Below are 17,505 nucleotides of genomic sequence, written 5' to 3' on the forward strand. Positions count from 1 at the left end.
TTAGCCCTCTGGGGCAGGGTCACCTGCATGATGGCTCTGGACTCCTAGGTCCCGGTGGTAGACTTGCAGTCTTCTGGTGGGAGCCCTGGGAATTAGTGTGGGGTCTCCCTCCAGCTCCCTGTGGGGGTGGGGAAGGACTCTGCAGGGGGGACTTCAGCCCCTTGAGACCCTGCTTGTGTGAGCCTGTCTAGTCCCCACCAAGGAGGTAAAGGGGTCAAGTGGTTGGTGATGTAGATGGATGGCACCCTGCCTCACGGGTGGTGTGGGACAGATGTGAATATGTCACACAGATGGTGTAGATGGATGTGAGCCTGTCACACAGATGGTGTAGGATGAATGTGAGCGTGTCACTGATGATGTAGACAGATGCTCCTTTTCTGCTCGAGTGTCTCCCATCTCCTGGCAGGGTGTGGTTGGTCACCTCTCCCTGTCCTTTTCCCAGAATGCCTCCAAGGCCTCCCGACCTGAAGTAACTGCGGCCGTCTCCTCGGACGAGGTCTGTTTTGGGGACCGAGAAAAGGAGGAGCCCCCATCCCCCATTGAGGCCAGCCCTCCTCGGTCCTTCCTGGAGAAAGTGTCCAAAAAAAAGACTCCCAAAACCGTGAAGATGCCCAAGCCGTCCAAAGTTCCCAAGCCCCCAAAACCCCCCAAGCCTCCCAAATCCCTGAAGCTCAAGGACGGGGGCAAGAAGAAGGGGAAGAAGTGCAGGGGCTCGGCTTCACCCACCATCCCCAACCTGGACCTGCTGGAGGCCCACACCAAGGAGGCACTGACCAAGATTGAGCCTCCTAAGAAGGGCAAGGTGGGTGGCCTCACCCTCCCCACCTCTAGTCAGCAGGCCTGCAGACACCTCCGAGGACCAGGCCTGCGGGATGGTGCTGGGGCTGCCATGTCCTTGTGCTAGAGACCCAGGGCAGCTGGGCTTTGCCCCAACAAGCTTGGTGTAGTGGGCAGCTGGGGAGAGACCCTCACGATGAAGGCAGCAGAGTCTCTGCTGGGTCAGGGTGGCACCACTGAGGGTCATCTGGGGGGACAAGCCGGCTGAGTCTTCCCTGGGGCCCAGACATTGGCTGAGACCTGAAGGTGGGTGAGGCACCAGTGGAGGGCAGTGGGGAGGCAGGGGTGGAGCCAGTGATGGGGGCAGGTCCTTGGGGGGCCTGAGCCCCTGTGGCAGTGAGAGAGGCAGGCCTGGCCCTGAGGACCCACCAATGTGAGTAGAGAGGGTCTTAGGTGTGGGCTTTGGGGACCATGAGTCCCTGAGACCAGGCCACATTGAGTGATTTCCTGCTGGTGGGCGGTCATTGCTCACTTCCCAGGGGTTTGGTGGCCACTGGAGCTAGTGTTGCAGGGCTTAAGTGGGGCACATTGATTTTCCCTTCCTCAAGGCGAAGAGGGTAGATGAATGTATGAATGAATGAATGGATGGAAGGAAGGAAGGAGAGAGGAAGGAAGGAAGGGAGGGAGGAGTAAGAGTAGATGAATGAATGTGTGGGTGAATGGTTTGATGGATGGATTGGTGGATAGATGGATGGTTGGTGAATGTATGAGTGGATGGGTGGGTGGATGGATGGTTGGGTGGATGGATGGGTAGATAGGTGGGTGGTGGGTGGATGGGTGGGTAGATAGGTAGATGGTGGATAAATGGATGGGTGGGTAGATGGATGGATGGTTAGTTGGATGGGTGGGTGGATGGATGGATGGTTAGTTGGATGGGTGGTTGGGTAGATTGATTGACGGATTAGCTGATGCATGTAGGCCAGCAGGAGGCAGGAACTCTGTGCTGTGTGGTTCTCACTTTGTACTGTAGCCTGATGGAGGCCTACTGCCCACCCATGTCCGCTACCAGATAATGGCTAGTATTTTCTAGGCCACAAAGAATGTCCTGAGTGTGCCCAACAAGGAGGTTATCAGCACGCAGAACGACGTGGAGAGGTTGGAAATCCGAGAGCAGACCAAGAGCAAGTCGGAGGCCAAGTGGAAGTACAAGGTGAGATGTGTGTATACAGGTATGCTGGTGAGTGAATCTACCCTCAGGGAGGGCTATGTTAGTGAAAGAAGGTGGTGTGTGGGGCAAGTGTGGGCTTGGTGGTGTGTGTGTGCGCCTGTGGGGGATGTCAGGTGTGTGTCTGCCTGTCTGCAGGTGGGCAGTGCCGTGAAGGTCTTTGAGGGTCTGGTTGTGCACGTGGCTTCCATGGAGCTACCTTCTGAGGGGCTGGCCTGGGCACATCTCGGCCTAAGAGCATGGACGGCGTTGCCCTTTGTGGCCTGCCCTGGTTCAAGCTCACACTCCCTGGAGCTGGGCAGCATCCGAGGGCAGGTCCTGTGGGCAGGTCCTGTGGGGCTGCAGTGGGTCCCCAGGTGACATGTCAGAGGGAGGAGGCTGCCCAGTCCAGCTGCCTCTGCCCACTGGGCGCCTGTGTGGGGCTCAGGGATGGTCCTGGGTTTGCTTTTCAGAACAGCAAACCCGACTCCCTACTGAAGATGGAGGAAGAGCAGAAGTTGGAGAAGTCTCCTCTGTCAGGGAACAAGGACAACAAGTTCTCATTTTCCTTCTCCAACAAGAAACTGCTAGGGTACGTGAGCGCTCGTGCCAGGAGGGGTTGGTTGCACGTGTGTCACGTGCCACACACACACCCTGAACACCGCCCCCCCACATCACACACACACATCCCCTGCTTGTGCACACACGACACACACATACACCCTCCTGGAGGGCTCTGCGGTGAGCCCCCCTTTTGAGCTGGCTGCACCCAAGCCACAGCCAGGGCTGTGTTGCTCGGCACACCCCTCATGAGGGCCTCCAGGCAGACTCCCTTCCTGCCTCCTAAGCCAAAAGGTTTGGGTAGGTGGGGAGGGGGCAGTGGTGTGCGCCAGCAAGGAGTAGGAGAGTGTGACTGGGCAGATGTTAGCCGAGTGGCTGTCCTGGGCTGGCACAGAGGACGTGGTGGGGGTCAGGATCTTGGCCTTGGAGTCTAGAGGCCAGTGGGGAGGGGCTGGTATGAATCCAACACTCTCAAATCCATCTAAAATTATGGCCGTGATGGGGGCCATGGAAGAAGGATTTGTGGGGCCTGGGGTGCTGTGGAGGCCTTGTGTGTCCAAGGGAGTTGGCGGGAGGGCTTCCTGGAGGAGATGGCACTGAGCTGAGAGATGGGGGCACCTCGCCTGGGAGGGTATGTGTGTGTGAGCTGGTGTGTCCGGGTTCTGGACTGTATAAGGGGTCTCCATCTGCTGACCAGTGTGGTGGGCTGGCCAGATGGGAGGTTGGTGGGCCAGACACCCTGTGCCCACCAAGAAGCCCCTCGGTGGCTTCGGTCCCACACCCAGTTGTATGCTGAATCCAAAGTCCAGGGTGGGTGCCCAGCAATCAGGAAGCAGACACGTCCCAGTGGGAATGGGGCCACTTTTCTGCTGTAGGCCTGAGTTTTCTCATCTGCAAGATGGGGGGGAGAAGGCCATTTTTAGGTGGTGGGGGAACAGAGCCTGTCAGCATCTTGTACTCTTGAAGAGCCTGGCACAAGTGGGCCTGTTATTCCCAAGAGCTCACGGCAATGTGCCAAGGCTGCTTGGTGAGCAGGTGGGTTGGGTCTGATCTGCAGGGGCCCGGTTGCCCTGACTTCATGGCCCTGAGCACGGCCTTGATGTATCTGAAGCTCAGCTGCTGGGTCCCGGGGAGCTTCTGCACAGCATTAACTCTATGACTGACCGACTGCGCTACAGAGTTTAGAAATGGAAGGGAGAAAGGGAGACATGATTCTATAACTATGTCACACCCGTGTGTATGTACATGGGTGTGTGTGTACGTGTGTGTTGTGTTACGTAGCTCATGACTACACCCAGCAGGGCTCACTGCCAGCCGTCCTCTGTGTTTCCGTTGTTGGGAATCAGAGCTGTACCTGTTGAGAATCGCAGATGCCTGTGCCCTGCCTGCTGTCCCCACTGCTGTGTGTGCAGTGTGCACTTGTGCCCTCAGCCCACAGGGAGACAGCGGCTGGAGCGTTGCACTCTCCTCGTTTGCAGTAGCCCTGTCTTGCCCCAGGAGAGAGATGAGTTGTGTGAAACTTTTTAGACTATTGTGTACACCTCGGCCCTGAAATTATTTTTCTAGAATAGCTCTGTAGAAAACCCAGGCCAGTTGGCACTGGCTCCATCTGACACTGGGCTTATATCAGGCCCCAGGGCAGCCTGAAAGAAGGCGTGCTCATCCGTTGGCTAGGGTGAGGGGGCAGTGGGGGGCACAACCTTAAATAGCCCGAGAAAGGGCCAGGCATATACCCTGTGGGTTGTGCGCTGTCTTCCCTGGGGTCACGACATTGGAGAGGAGGCTGTGGGGTTGGGAAGGCTCCAGCCTGGCTGTTGGTCCTCCAAGGCCTGTGGGGGGGTGCTGGAGACACTAGCCAGGCTGTGTGAATGTCCACTGACCGGCCTACTTCTGCCGCCCCAGCTCCAAGGCCCTCAAGCCACAGCCAGGCCCAGGGGTGTTTGGAGCCTTGCAGAACTTCAAGGAGGACAAGCCCCAGCCAGTGCGGGATGAGTATGAGTACGTGTCGGATGACGGGGAGCTCAAGATTGACGAATTTCCTATTAGGAGGAAGAAAAATGCTCCGAAGAGGGACTTGTCCTGTGAGTTGGGGGGACATGGGGAGGGGGCAGGCCCAGCCCCGCCTAGGCCATCTCAGGCATGTGGAGTGGGCATCGGGTGTGGCTGGACCAGGGTCCCCCTCTGCTCCTCCAGAACTGCTGCTGACTCCCATGTGCTCTGCTTTCAGTCCTACTGGACAAGAAGGAGCCGCTGCCCACGCCCATTACGAAGCCAAAGCTGGACTCGGCTCTCTACAAGGTAAGCGAGTGCCTTCTGGGTGACTGAGCTTTCTGCGTGGAGTGCAGAGGGGGACGTTCTCCTGGGGAGGCTGGCTGGGCTCCAGATGTGGAGCTCTGAGCCCCGGGACCCTGCACAAAGGGACAAAAGCAGATGTGGGACTTGTGGAAGGTTGCAGGTCTCTGTGAGTGGTGGGGCCTTGGGAGCCGCCCTCCGTAGTCAGATCCACTGGGAAGATAGTGCATCTCCTTGATGCCGGAGGACTGGGGTACAGGGAGTAGCAGGCCAGACCTGCTGGGGGTTGGGTCCTGCACCAAACGTGTGGGGGTTAAGTTAGATGTCCTCCAAGGCCATGCATGTCCAACCCAGGATGCGGTGGCCGTCTCCAAGAAAGCCAGCTTCCCTGTTGGGGTCTGCAGGCTCTGCCTGCAGAGCCCAAGGTGTCCCTGCAGAGCCACTTGCCAGGGGCTATTAACCGGTGTCCCTCAGGTGCAGGCACACTGCCTGTTCCCAGTCCAACCACGCCGACTCCTCTTGTATCTATGTTCAATATTGGGGTCTCATGTAAGGTCCTGTGAACCAAGGTTCACCTGGGGAAATGGTGCAGGCGGGGCTCCAAGATCCCAGCACAGAGCTGTGGCACCTGTGCCCTGCTCTGTGTGTCTGGTCAGCCAGCCCCATGGTGCTCATTACAAGGACAGGCTCTTTAAAAACCTCTTTTTCTCACCGAAGGGAAACAGTAGTCCCTACCCCTACCCCCAAGTCCTTTTCCGACCAGCTACTCTGTCCCCACAGCAGAGTGATGACTCCTCTGATGAGGGTTCGCTGCACATAGACACGGACACTAAGCCCGCCCGCAATGCCAAAGTGAAGAAGGATGGCGGGGGTTCGGCTGCAGGCATCTTGGACCTGCTGCAGGCCAGCGAGGAGGTCGGCGCGCTCGAGTACAACCCCAACAGGTAGGCCCGGTGCCCACGGGGAACTTGGGGAAGTGGCTGCTTCCACAGAGGTGGGCCAAGCAGGGCTCCATCAGCCCACGTCCCAGAGGCCAGGCGGCCAGAGCAGGACCCCTGCCTGGCAGAGGTGGTGCCAGGTGGCCAGAGAGGTGAGAGGGGGCTGGCTGTGCAGGTCCTGTGTGTTGCAGAGCTCCTGAGCGAGGGCACAGAGCTCTGAGGACAGATGATTCTAGATGCTAGATGGGGAGTCAGGTGAGAAGTCGTTCCGCGTTGGGGCCATGGAGGGAGGAGTCTGTGGGGCCACCATACCTCTAGGTGCCTGTGGGGAAGCAGGGCCAGGCTGGGCACCTGGAGGGTGTCAGGGTTGTTCCAGGCCAGGACGCCCAGCTGTCTCTGTCTCATCACTTCCTGAATGCCATAAAAATAACATAAGAAAAATTCCACAGTGTGTGCCCAGTGTCGGGCTCTAGGGCATTTAATGGGCCTCTCTGGGACCCCAAGCTGGCTTCCCTGCAGAGCCCTTACCTGCGGCAAGGGAGATGATGGCTTCAGAGCTCGGGGACGTGAGAGCCCACTTCCTGAGGAGGGGCTGGGTCGGCCAGGGGTCCCAGATTCCCACACCAGCTGGGGGGTGTGTGGGAACCAAGCCACACTGTCCTCGAGACCTGTGTGCATCCAGATCTGCGGCCTCAGGAGCCCACTGGCTGCTGGTGTATATGCTGTTCTTTCCCGGAGGCCCTGAGATTCTGGGCGGTCGGGCAGGCCAGGACATGTGTCTGCTCAGCTCAGGCGGTCTTCTCTACCTAGGCCTGCCCAATTGCAGTCCTTTGCTTTGAGAGAAATGGATTCATCCTCTTTGGGTTTTGCATTGGTGGAAGGCCACTGGGCTTGTTTTTCTCATGGTGGTCCCAGTTAAATTCTCTTTTGATCCCAATTAACTTTTGTTTTTATGCATCATGGCCATTTTTTTTTTTTTCCACATGTACCACAGACAGACAACCAAGGGATCAGGGCCCACGCCCCCTGTAGCCTCCCCATTCTGGGGACCTCAGCCACCATGGTGAGGGGTGGCTCCCCTCCTAGTCCTCGAACCAGCAGGAGAGTCCTGCTGCACTGATGGGGAAACTGAGGCTCAGAGAGCTTAGGTGACTTGCTCAAGGCCGCACGGCCAGGAAGTGGCAGAGGCAGGGCCAGAATCTCCATCTGCTGATAATGGAACCCAAGCCTGGGGGTCTTGGAATGTTAACCATGCTGGGCGGTGACATCCAGCCAGGAGGGACTTGGCTTGAGGAAGTCAGGGCTCATGTGACCTGCTCAGGGTTCGCTTGGTCCTCCAGATCTGCGCTCCACCCATCCCCCTCTGCCTCGCAGTCTGTGCTTCCAGAATCGAGGTCCAGGGGCTACATGAGCCCGTGGAGGCAGCACGTCAGCCCCGTCTTAGACAGTGGGACTCCGGGAGGCGGATTAGGGCTTGATTGAAAAGCGTTCTTGCTAAATCAAATGGTTGTATTTTCTTTCATAAATTACCATTATTTGTGCAGTGTTATGCTCACAGACAGCCATAGGCGCCTTCTCTCATGGGAGTGGAGTGTATGGCTGGAGGCTTCTACAGAGCTGTGGGGTGCAGATTTCCTGTTCAGCATTAAGTGGTTTCTGTAGATGAGCAAACCTAAGCCCCTCACTGCAGAGATGCCCTGTGGCCTTTGCAGTGGTGGGAGGGACCCAGACCTGAGGCACTTTGCCAGGAGGAGATACCTGGCTGTGAACCCCCTTTTCCTGGAAGGTGCTGGTTCCCGGGCTGGCCCCTCACCTCTTTGGAGGTGCCTTTCTTCTGGGAAGGCTATGGCTAGCTGGGACCTCAGTGGCCGGTTGATGCTCAGACCCTGGAGAAGTGCCTTGCACACCCTGGGTCCCCCATGAGTCCCAGGGCGAGGCACCCCTGGGATGAGGGCGGATGGGGCTGGTGCCAGAACTCTGCATGGAGCTGGGACACGGGTGCTGCAGCTTGGGCTCCTGACTGAACCTGGACACAGCCTGCCGGGAGGAGGGCAGCCAGTTTGAGGATGCGCTGTGAACTGCTCCGTAGGCACACACGTATGTGCTCACACACGCCTGCACACGTGCATGTGTGCCTGCTGGGGCTGGGTCTCCTCGGCCGCCGCAGGCAGTTCCTTTCCCAGGTCTCCCATTTGGAGTGTAGGTCAGTGTTTGATGGTCCATTTGCTCTGTTTTAAGTATTTGCTGTTTGGAAAAAGGCAGCTGAAGAAAATGGAGGAAAATATGTTAATTTCTTGTGGATGGTTTCCTTAGTGTTTACTGCCTGGGGGTGAGGGAAAGAGAGGATTTTGGTATGATAATTGGAGGATTAAGGTATTATTTTCCATGCGCACTAGTTAGACTTTGCTCCTTGATTCGCCGGCCCACGTGGACAGCCTGCAGCCCTGGGCTCCAAGGCCCCTCCCTCTCAGGTTGCAGCCGAGCTGGGCTGGGACCATGAGGTCCAGATGGCACAGGCAGGCGGCTGGCTTCCATGTTGGCTCCCGGAGGCCCCTCATGGTGAGTGTCCTGGCCCCCACCCTCCCATCCCTGCAGGAAGCCAGGTGTTTGTCTGGGCCATGAGGCTGGGTGAGGGTGCCTGAGACCTTCAGGGTGAGCCTGGAAGGGCCTCATTCGTAGAGCACTGGAGAGCCTGGCAGAGGATGGGGGGCCAGCTCTCAGCTCTTGCTGGCTCTAGTGCTGGGTCGGGGACCTGTCCGGGCTCAGAAAGCATCAGCGATGATGGCACAGCAATGATATTACCGCTACCAAATGCCGTGTGCTCCTGGCTGGGTCTGGGTAGCCCTTTGCCGTCATGGCGTGGGACAATGGGGGTCGGGGGTATGCTGGGGCAGGTGGAGAGTCTGGTGGAAGGCTCCCGACTCTCCACGGCGGTCTGACCATACTTGATTTTTCCCATTGTTTGTGCCTTTGGAGCCGTAATCCATTTGCTTCCAGCAAAACCCCAAAACGCTGTGGTCCAGTGTGTCTCGGGCAGGGCTTGGGGAAGTGGTATTCGTGCAGCGCTGCCCAGAGAGGCGCCTGCCCGTCGCCTCCTCCTGGCTTGGGGCAGAGTCCTTGGCCTGGAGCCCAGCAGTACCCCTCACAGGATGGCTTTTGTCCAAGCTTGCCTCGGTGGGCCCCCAGGCCCACAGGGGACCACCCTCTGTGTCTGTGCTTCCTGGGGCCAGCTCCATCTCCCTGCACCCTCCAGCCTCAATCTTGGGAACCTTATTTCTGAGCAGGGACTCCTTCTTGTTCTAATGTCTTACTAAACATGCTTCCAATACTTCTCGGAAGTGGAGGAGGGAGCAGGGACCATGCAGAACCACCAGGGGCCCATGTGGACTGGCACTTTTGGGGGCTGCTTCTGGGTCTGGCAGCCCTGCAGGTGGGTCCATCCCCTGGGGGCACATGGGGCAGGCAGGAGGGAGCCTGGATGTCAGACACACAGGGCGGGCCCGCTGCTGGGGCTCCTGGGCCTCCTGGGTCTGCGACCAGGGAGGAGGGCTAAGCAGTGCCCCACTCCAGGTCCTGCTTCCTAGGGTCCCAGGGAGCAATGAGAGGTATGGCCAGGCTCCCCAGAGGCCAGGGTGGGCCATCCTGACCCAGGTGGACAAAAGCCTGGGGTGATGGGCAAGGGTGAGGGTCTGGGTGCTGGTGCAGGTGCAGTCATGAAAAGATGGTGTGAGTCACCTGGGGAGATCGAGTGCCATGGGAGGGAGAGGGCTGTGCTGCCCCATCTCAGGTACCAGATGGGAGGATGCCCTTGAAGACATGGGGGAGGGAGCGCTTGGGGCTGTGGCTGAGCGCAGGAGTCCACGGTGGGTGGAGGCGTGCACAAAACCAGCTGGAGTGGAAGAGGGAGGGAGGAGCGTGGCCTGGGTCCCTGGGAGAATCTGCTTGTTGACCTTTTGGTAGGAGAGATCAGGAGTAATGGCACCTTTGTCTACCACCTTCTATCCCTCTGCCCCTCTTCATCCCCTCCCTCTCTTCTCTCTTTATGCCCCTCTCTGTCCCAAGGCCTCCAGCCCTCCTTTGGTGTTGGGGGGTGGGAACAGAGGGTAGGGGACGGGGATAGCTGGCTCTTTCCACGGGGGAGTTATCAGCTACCACTATCCTCCACCCCACACCCTCTGCTGGCTGCTGAGTGGGAGGATGTGTGGGCCATGGGCTGAGTGCCTGTCTCTCTGTGCCTCCAGCCAGCCCCCCGCCTCCCCCAGCACACAGGAAGCCATTCAGGGAATGCTGTCCATGGCCAACCTGCAGGCCTCCGACTCCTGCCTGCAGACCACATGGGGTGCTGGCCAGGCCAAGGGCAGCTCGCTGGCGGCCCATGGCACCCGGAAGAACGGGGCTGGCAGTAAGAGCGCAGGCAAGCGGCTGCTGAAGAGGGCGGCCAAGAACAGTGTGGACCTGGATGATTACGAGGAGGAGCAGGACCACCTGGACGCCTGCTTCAAGGACTCGGACTACGGTGAGCGCCGCTGTGCGGGGAGGGGCGCTAGACCTGGGGGTTGGGAGCCGGGCCCTCTTATGGATATGATTCACAGACCTTAAAAGTCACCCTTTAAAAGCGTGTAATTCAGTGGTGCTTAGTGTATTTGGAGGGACGTGCATGCCACCATCATCACACCCAGTTTGAGAACGTTTCATCATCCAGAAAGGAAAGCCTGCGCTGTACCTGTTAAGAGTCAGTACGTCTCCTCTGGCCCCTGGCAGCCACTGATTTATGCTGCCTCACAGATATTCCTAATCAGGGTGTGTCACGTGAACAGAATCGCACAGTGCTTGGTCTTTGGTGCCTGTCTTCTTTCATTAGCATGCTCTTCAGGCTTCATCCACGATGTAGCACATGTCAGCTCTTTGTTCCTTTTGATGGCTGAATACTATTCCACCACGTGGACACACCACGTTTGTTTATCCCTTTATCCATCCACAGGCACTTGGATGGCTTCCACCCTTTGGCAGTTGTGAACAGTGCTGCTGTGAATGTGGGTGTGCAGGGAGTTTTGTATGGCCTGTGTCTATGGTGCTCCTGTGGTGTATACCTGGGTCACTGCCTGTTTCACCTTCTGAGAACCTGCCCGACTGTTCTCCACGTGGCTATACCATTTCAGACACGTTGAGACCGTGTCCATCCTATGTCTGTGTAGACAGAGAAACTGAGGCCCAGAGTGGCTTTGTGGCCCTGAGTCTGAGGTGGGCAGTGAGTTGGTGGCTGGGCCATAGCTGTGGCCTCTGCCCAGGGGCATGGCCCCTCGCCTCCCACTACAAGCCCTTCCTTCCAGGCCTGGCGCTTTGGGTTCCAACGGGCTCTGAAGGAGCTGCTGTTGGCCGCCTGGGAGGGGACTTGGAGTGAAGACCTGCCTCCATGTCTCAGCCCATTGCCCACAGATGTCCCAGCCCCCGCAGGGTGCGCTGTGCTCCTCAGGGTCAGGGCCGTGCTGGCCCCCATGGTGCAGGGCCTGTTTCCAGTTCAGTCCTGATGGTCTGAGGGCAGTGTATTTGTCCTGGAGACCCTGTCCCTGGAGAGCCCTCCCGTGGTGAGGCTGGACCTGCCCTATCTGGTGGACACTTTCAGGCCTCACTGAGGGGCCTGCCGTGGTCTGACAGATCAACAGCGGAGTGAACTTCATTTTCTGGGCACCATTTTCTGAGTTCGGGTGTCACAAGCCTTGGAGGTTGAACCTGTAATGGGAGGAGGTACCCAGTGAGTCACCCAGGGCTGCCGTGTGGGTCTCCCTCCTCCAGAGACTTGCTGAGGTTAGCCTGGGGTCCTTCAGAGCCACTCAGTTCCGTGGACATCAGATGTTTTCTTCTCTGATAGCAACAGAGGAGACGTTTTGAGAATTGGGCATTCAAGTGGGTGCGGTGGCCAGGCTGGGGTAGGAACAGCTGGTCATGGGGGCTGGATGGAGCCCCTTGTCTGGCCCTCTCTGGACCTCAAGGGGGCCTGGGCTTGACAATTTCAGAGGCCACCTGTGCCTATGCGTGTGGCAGCCACACCAGGAGGGCTGGTGCTCTGCAGCCTGGGGACAGCCTGGGGGATGCCGGTCATAAGCTCTGCCAGTAGCCTGCAGCAGCCACCCTCCTGTGGCCACACCAGCAGCCCAGCCCTTCTCCCCTTTGCCGCTCTAGTTTACCCCTCCCTGGAGTCGGATGAGGACAGTCCTGTTTTCAAGTCCCGTTCCAAGAAGAGGAAAGGCTCAGATGATGCTCCCTACAGCCCGACAGGTAGTGCTGGGGGCTGGAAGGGGAGCTCCATCCACACACGAAGGCCAGCAGCCGTGTTCCACACCCACTAGCTCTGTGCGGGGGCTCAGACGGGGTGTCACTTGCCTGCGGGAGCCTGACTGGGGTTCCACTTCTTTCTCCCGGGACCTCAGCCCAGGTGCTTTTGCAAGCTCACCCAAAGGCATCCCAGCTCCTGCCAGTAGGGCAGTGCGGTGTCCCTATCTTGAGGTGGCCCTCTGCCTAGTTTCTCCTCAATGGACAGCCCTGGGAGGGTCACGATTGCACCTGGCCCCCCATCATGGCAGCCAGCGGGGTGGGGTCTGGCTCACCTAGCACGTGACTTCCCTCCTGACCTCTCCTGTCTTGCTGGTGTAGGGAAACCAGCCCTACACCAGGTTGGGGCCCATGCTGACACTCCCCGAGTTGTGACTTGTCCCTGGAATTTGGGGACAAACTGGGGCAGGGCCGGGGGATCCCAGGAGGGCGCACAGGCAGTGGGTGGCTGCTCGAGGCAGGCTGACCTTCTCTCCCGCAGCGAGGGTCGGCCCGTCGGTGCCAAGGCAGGACAGGCCTGTGCGCGAGGGGACCAGAGTGGCCTCCATTGAGACCGGGCTGGCAGCTGCTGCAGCCAAACTGTCCCAGCAGGTGAGGAGGGGGCCCCCTCCTGGGCTCAGGCTCCCCAGATGCCTCTGCTCCCCCCACCCTCATGTACGGAGACCACCCAGTCTGGGGCTGTCACAGCCTTGGGGACATTTGAGTATTGCCGACCCCGGTTCCTCTAGGCTCCCAAGTCCCTGCTAGTGGGAAGCAGAGAAGCTGGGAACTGGTGGCAGGAGTCTCATGGCAGCTCGGAGTGGGGTGGTGGGGAATGGAGGGGGTTAGGGTGACGGGGGCGGGGGCCCATACTACGTGTCCACCGATAGGTAAACTCAGATTGAGTCTGTCCACTACAGCTGAGTGCTGGTGCCACATCCCGCACGTCCCTGTGTCTGGGATGGCCCACCTCACAGAGGGGGGCCTGGTGGTCTCTCCACAGGCCCCAGTACTGCTCTGCAGAGCTCATGGTGGCTGGAGGTGGGGCTCGGGCGTGATCCAGCCCTTTCTGCTCCTGCAGTGCTGGCTCGCTCAGCTCCATGGGAGAAGCCTTGTGCACAGCAGACCAGGCTGCTCCCAGGCTGCAGGCTGCTTCCCAGTGTCCGAAGCCTGGCCAGCCCTGTGGGGTGACACACCTGCATGTTTTGTTCAAAGGAGGAGCAGAAAAGCAAAAAGAAAAAGAACACCAAAAGGAAGCTGGCTCCCAACACCACCTCCCCTTCCGCCTCTGCCTCTGCCGGCACCACCTCGGCCTCCACCACCTCGGCCTCCACCACCTCGGCCTCCACCACCTCGGCCTCCACCACCTCGGCCTCTACCACCCCGGCCTCCACCACCCCGGCTTCCACCAGCACGGCCAGCAGCCAGGCCTCACAGGAGGGCAGCTCACCTGAGCCCCCACCAGAGTCCCACAGCAGCAGCCTGGTTGACCACGAGTACACGGCAGCCGGCGCCTTTGCTGGGGCCCAAGCCGGCCGTGCCTCTCAGCCCATGGCCCCTGGGGTCTTCCTCACCACGAGGAGGCCCTCCTCGTCATCCCCCAACAACACCGCTGCCAAAGGTACCTTGCCCGCCGACCCTGAGTCACCTAGACTTGCAGACTGTCCCTGTGGATGACCACAGGTCTCCTTTGTCCCTGCAGCCATGTGTGTGTATGGCCAGGCACTCAGTCAGTATGTGAAACAAATGGTCCCTTTCAAGACCAAGAGCTCTGGTTACTCACCAGGGGGGGTTCTGGTTACCTTGGAGTTAGGTCTGGCCCTTCAGACTCCCAGGGCCTCGGCTCTGGGGCCTGGCTTGAAGTCAGAGTGTGGTTGGTGGTTTGCCAAGGATTCACTGGGAGGAGCCTAAGGTGACCCAGGCTCCTCTGTGTGAATTAGGGGTGAGACGGCTGGCCGGGTCTCGTGGCATTCCCCACTGTCACCCCCCAGACCCCTTGCACCATGGACGTGAGGCCCAGCCGGCCATGGACATGGGGAGTGTGGCTCTAGGTGGCCCTAATGCCATCCCTGGCCTGTCCCTACCCTACTCACCACGGCCCAACCCCTTGTCGACATAGCCTCTGAGTGGGGCGCTTTGTTGACAGTTGGTGGTTTTGGAGGGATGCAGAACTCCCTGGACCTGGGAATTGCAGGCCCATTTTACAGACAGGGTGGGGGCTCAGGAGGGATACAGACCCCCATCCCACATGCTGCTCCTGTCACTCATCTGTCCTTTTTGTGTCTCTGCCTCCCCCAGGAAAGCGTACAAAAAAGGGCATGGCCACTGCCAAACAGAGGCTTGGGAAAATTTTGAAAATTCATCGGAATGGAAAACTGCTCCTTTAAAGTTTGGAAAGCCAGGATCCTTCTGCTCCGCTCAGGACCCTTGGAGCCCTGCTAAAACAGCAGCCCCCAGGAGGGTGGCCTTGCTGCCTCACCCCAGGGAGGGCCTGGCCTCTTCCCGGCAACCATCCCCCTCACATGAGCATCTGTTGCTTCAGCGGGCGGAGCTCGCCAACATGGACAGACGTCCTTTCTCAAGTTGCTTAGAGTGACCAGTTCCCGAAACGTGGCCCTGCCAGTTTGAGGACCATTCCAGTTTCAGGACAGCCTCCAGGCATCCCCGAGCATGGGTGTGATTGCAGGGCCTTTGCAGCTCTGCTGGGAGCATGAGTCCTTCAAGGAAGGAGGAGTGAGCCAATGCTCACCAGGCCCAGAGTCTGAGCTGGCCACAGGCTGGTAGCCTCCAGAGGCTTTAAAAAAGGCAAAGAACACTAGAGAGGAAGAGGAGGAGAGATCGGGGTGTGTATGTGCCCCCCTTCTCTTCCCAAGTGATTCTCAGACAAGTCCAGAGACTGTTGGGCCCAGCCAGGAGAGGAGCCTCTGTGCTCCCCGGCTGGTGGGTGGTGGGCCGGATGGTGGGTGTTGCACCCTGAATGCCTGGGGCATTTCTCAGGGCTGGCTGGGGCCATCAGCAGGGTCAGTGTGTCAGTGTTGGGGGGGAAGCCCTCATGGGGTCCCCAGGGAAGGGTTCAGGCCCAGACACAGTGTGGGGCCCAGGGGGCCCAGGCTAAGCCACATGGGTGGTCCCCGTCCAGCCTGACCATCTATACTCCGAGAAGCACTTCCCAGCCAAGGCACCCCACCATATGCCTGGTGGGGCAGATGGTGGCCGGGTGGCCCGAGGACTTGGGGGCCAGGCACTTCTGTCTTGTCACCTGTTAACGTTTGGTGTCGAGTGCATGGGTGGCTCCTGGACCACGTGTCTGCCCATCGACACGGAGGGGCTGGATTTGTTTCTCAGGCAATCCTGTATTTTAATTTTAGATGTATTTCCTGAAGCATATTTTTCATAGAATGTAGCGTGTAAATAGCTTTTTAAATAACTTCTTTTTTATAAGAGTAAAAGTATCTTTAGGAATTTCTTTCTATAGAGTCCTTCATTAACATTTATACGAGTTTTTTGCCGAGTATGATGAACAGTTGCGTTTCCGATGCTTTTCCTTTTCCTTCTTTCTTTGTATTATTATGGTTATTATTATTATTTTTTCTTTTAGGAACTAAGGTATTGCCTGAAAAACAAGTGATGTCTTTGCAGCCTTATATCTGTCTTTACAGAAGCAAACAGTACACAAAAGATCTATTTCAGACACATTTGAAGAGGAATCTTCAACTTGAATACCAGCTCTTTCTTTCCTTCTTGTTGATGAAGGGGGTGGGGGTACAGTTATTTTACTAGCACCTTGTGAAGTGTTTCTGTGTTTTGTGATGCTGTAATTTATTAATGTTTGTAGCTTTTTATATTTGTACATTTCTTATGAGCTTTGTTTATATGCCCATTCCTGGGTGTTCTGTCCATGAGGAGAGGCAGCTTTGCGTGGGCCTTGCCACCCTTGCTCATCCTGTTTGGGGGATGCAGCCCCGGGACCCAGAGGCTGGGAGGGGTGAGCCTCATGGGGCCCTGACTATTCCGACCCGGCGTTTTGAAGGTTTCCTTTCCTGTCCTTGTTGAACATTTATATAATCTAACCTGGCCATCAAGCTGTTCTCTCTCTTCCTCTCTCTCTCTCTTTTATTTTTTTAATTTTATTATTATTATTTTGGCAACATGTACATTTCTAACAAAGTTTATTGTGGCTATTAAAGTGTTTTATTTCCCAATTCATATTACTCTTGTATCGAGTCCATGAGGTCTAAGGTAACTTAGATCAAAGTTTTAAAAGAGTAAAAATATTTCAGGTTTTGTACAGAACCATGTCTGTGTCATTTCTGCCTTGTTCACTGTCATCCACTCTGGTGGTGAGGACGGTGGGGATCCTCGACGTTGGGGAGAGGAGTGGGCCAGTGAGTGGGCTGGGTGTGAGGGTGGGCAGTCAGGCCAGGCCCCCTACCCAGGCCCAGCCCTGGCTACCAGCTTTCCTCTTGGAAAGCCTTTGGATTGCCCACAGGGCATATGTACTGCCCTGCACCCCAAAGCTGCAGCACCCTGAGCCAGCCTGCAGGAGTAGGCAGAAGAGACCCTTGGTCAGAGTGGGCAGCCTTTGAGACCCTGACAGTACCAGCCCCAGCCCCTGGCATCCTCAGGAGCCTCTAGTATCTTCTTAGTGTTCACAGGTGTGCAGTTTAGTTGAGTCCGGTGAGAGGCACCCGAGAACATGTGCAGAATTTCAGTCTAAAGCTGATGTTAGGGACTTCCGTGATGGCGCAGTGGTTAAGAATCCACCCGCCAATGCAGGGGACATGGTTTCGATCCCTGGTCCGGGAAGATCCCACATGCCGTGGAGCAACTAAGCCCGTGCGCCACAACTACTGAGTCTGTGCTCTAGAGCCCACGAGCCACAACTACTGAGCCTGCGTGCCACAGCTACTGAAGCCTGCGTGCCACAGCTACTGAAGCCTGTGTGCCCTAGAGCCCATGCGCTGCAACTACTGAAGCCCGTGCTCCACAACAAGAGAAACCACCCAATGAGAAACCCATGAACCGCAACGAAGAGTAGACCCCGCTCGCCACAACTAGAGAAAGCCCACACGCAGCAACGAAGACCCAGTGCAGCCCCCCAAAAAAGCTGATGTTACTCACAACAAATGAACAAAAGCAGACACCCCCCCCCCCCCACATACACAGATGAACAGTGTAGGGCACAGTGAGGATCGAGGATTAGGGAGAAAGAATGACCAACTGGGCAAAGGGGACTGCCACAGAGGAGACCCTAGGCACACGCTGGGGCTGCCCCGGCTGCCAGGCATTTCAGACATTGCTGGGCCCTGGTATGCAGTGTTTAGCCAAGGCAGCTCCACAGCCTGAATTTGCTCCGCTGGACCCCGCAAGAGGGGCCTTTGCAAACCCCATGGTTGGGTATTCACCCTTCCTGGCAACTGTCCT

At 57.7% G+C, this 17,505-nt stretch overlaps 1 protein-coding gene across 1 annotated transcript in view; it reads left to right on the forward strand.

Annotated features, from left to right (window-relative positions):
- The window catches only part of PHF2 (PHD finger protein 2), a 42,654-nt gene extending 26,280 nt beyond the window's left edge, over nucleotides 1-16,374 (forward strand). The window contains exons 11-21 of the mRNA XM_027098383.1: nucleotides 443-802; nucleotides 1,868-1,987; nucleotides 2,455-2,573; nucleotides 4,445-4,623; nucleotides 4,770-4,840; nucleotides 5,618-5,778; nucleotides 10,014-10,288; nucleotides 11,953-12,048; nucleotides 12,584-12,693; nucleotides 13,297-13,702; nucleotides 14,380-16,374. Of these exons, the coding sequence (XP_026954184.1) occupies nucleotides 443-802; nucleotides 1,868-1,987; nucleotides 2,455-2,573; nucleotides 4,445-4,623; nucleotides 4,770-4,840; nucleotides 5,618-5,778; nucleotides 10,014-10,288; nucleotides 11,953-12,048; nucleotides 12,584-12,693; nucleotides 13,297-13,702; nucleotides 14,380-14,468 (1,986 nt within the window). The 3' untranslated portion in view covers nucleotides 14,469-16,374. The remainder of the gene's footprint in view (nucleotides 1-442; nucleotides 803-1,867; nucleotides 1,988-2,454; nucleotides 2,574-4,444; nucleotides 4,624-4,769; nucleotides 4,841-5,617; nucleotides 5,779-10,013; nucleotides 10,289-11,952; nucleotides 12,049-12,583; nucleotides 12,694-13,296; nucleotides 13,703-14,379) is intronic.
- Nucleotides 16,375-17,505: the final 1,131 nt, after the last annotated feature.

The sequence above is a fragment of the Aethalodelphis obliquidens genome, unplaced genomic scaffold (assembly GCF_003676395.1).
Source record: "Aethalodelphis obliquidens isolate GAN/ISIS:26980383/991018 unplaced genomic scaffold, ASM367639v1 scaffold122, whole genome shotgun sequence".
NCBI classification, from domain to species: domain Eukaryota; kingdom Metazoa; phylum Chordata; class Mammalia; order Artiodactyla; family Delphinidae; genus Aethalodelphis; species Aethalodelphis obliquidens.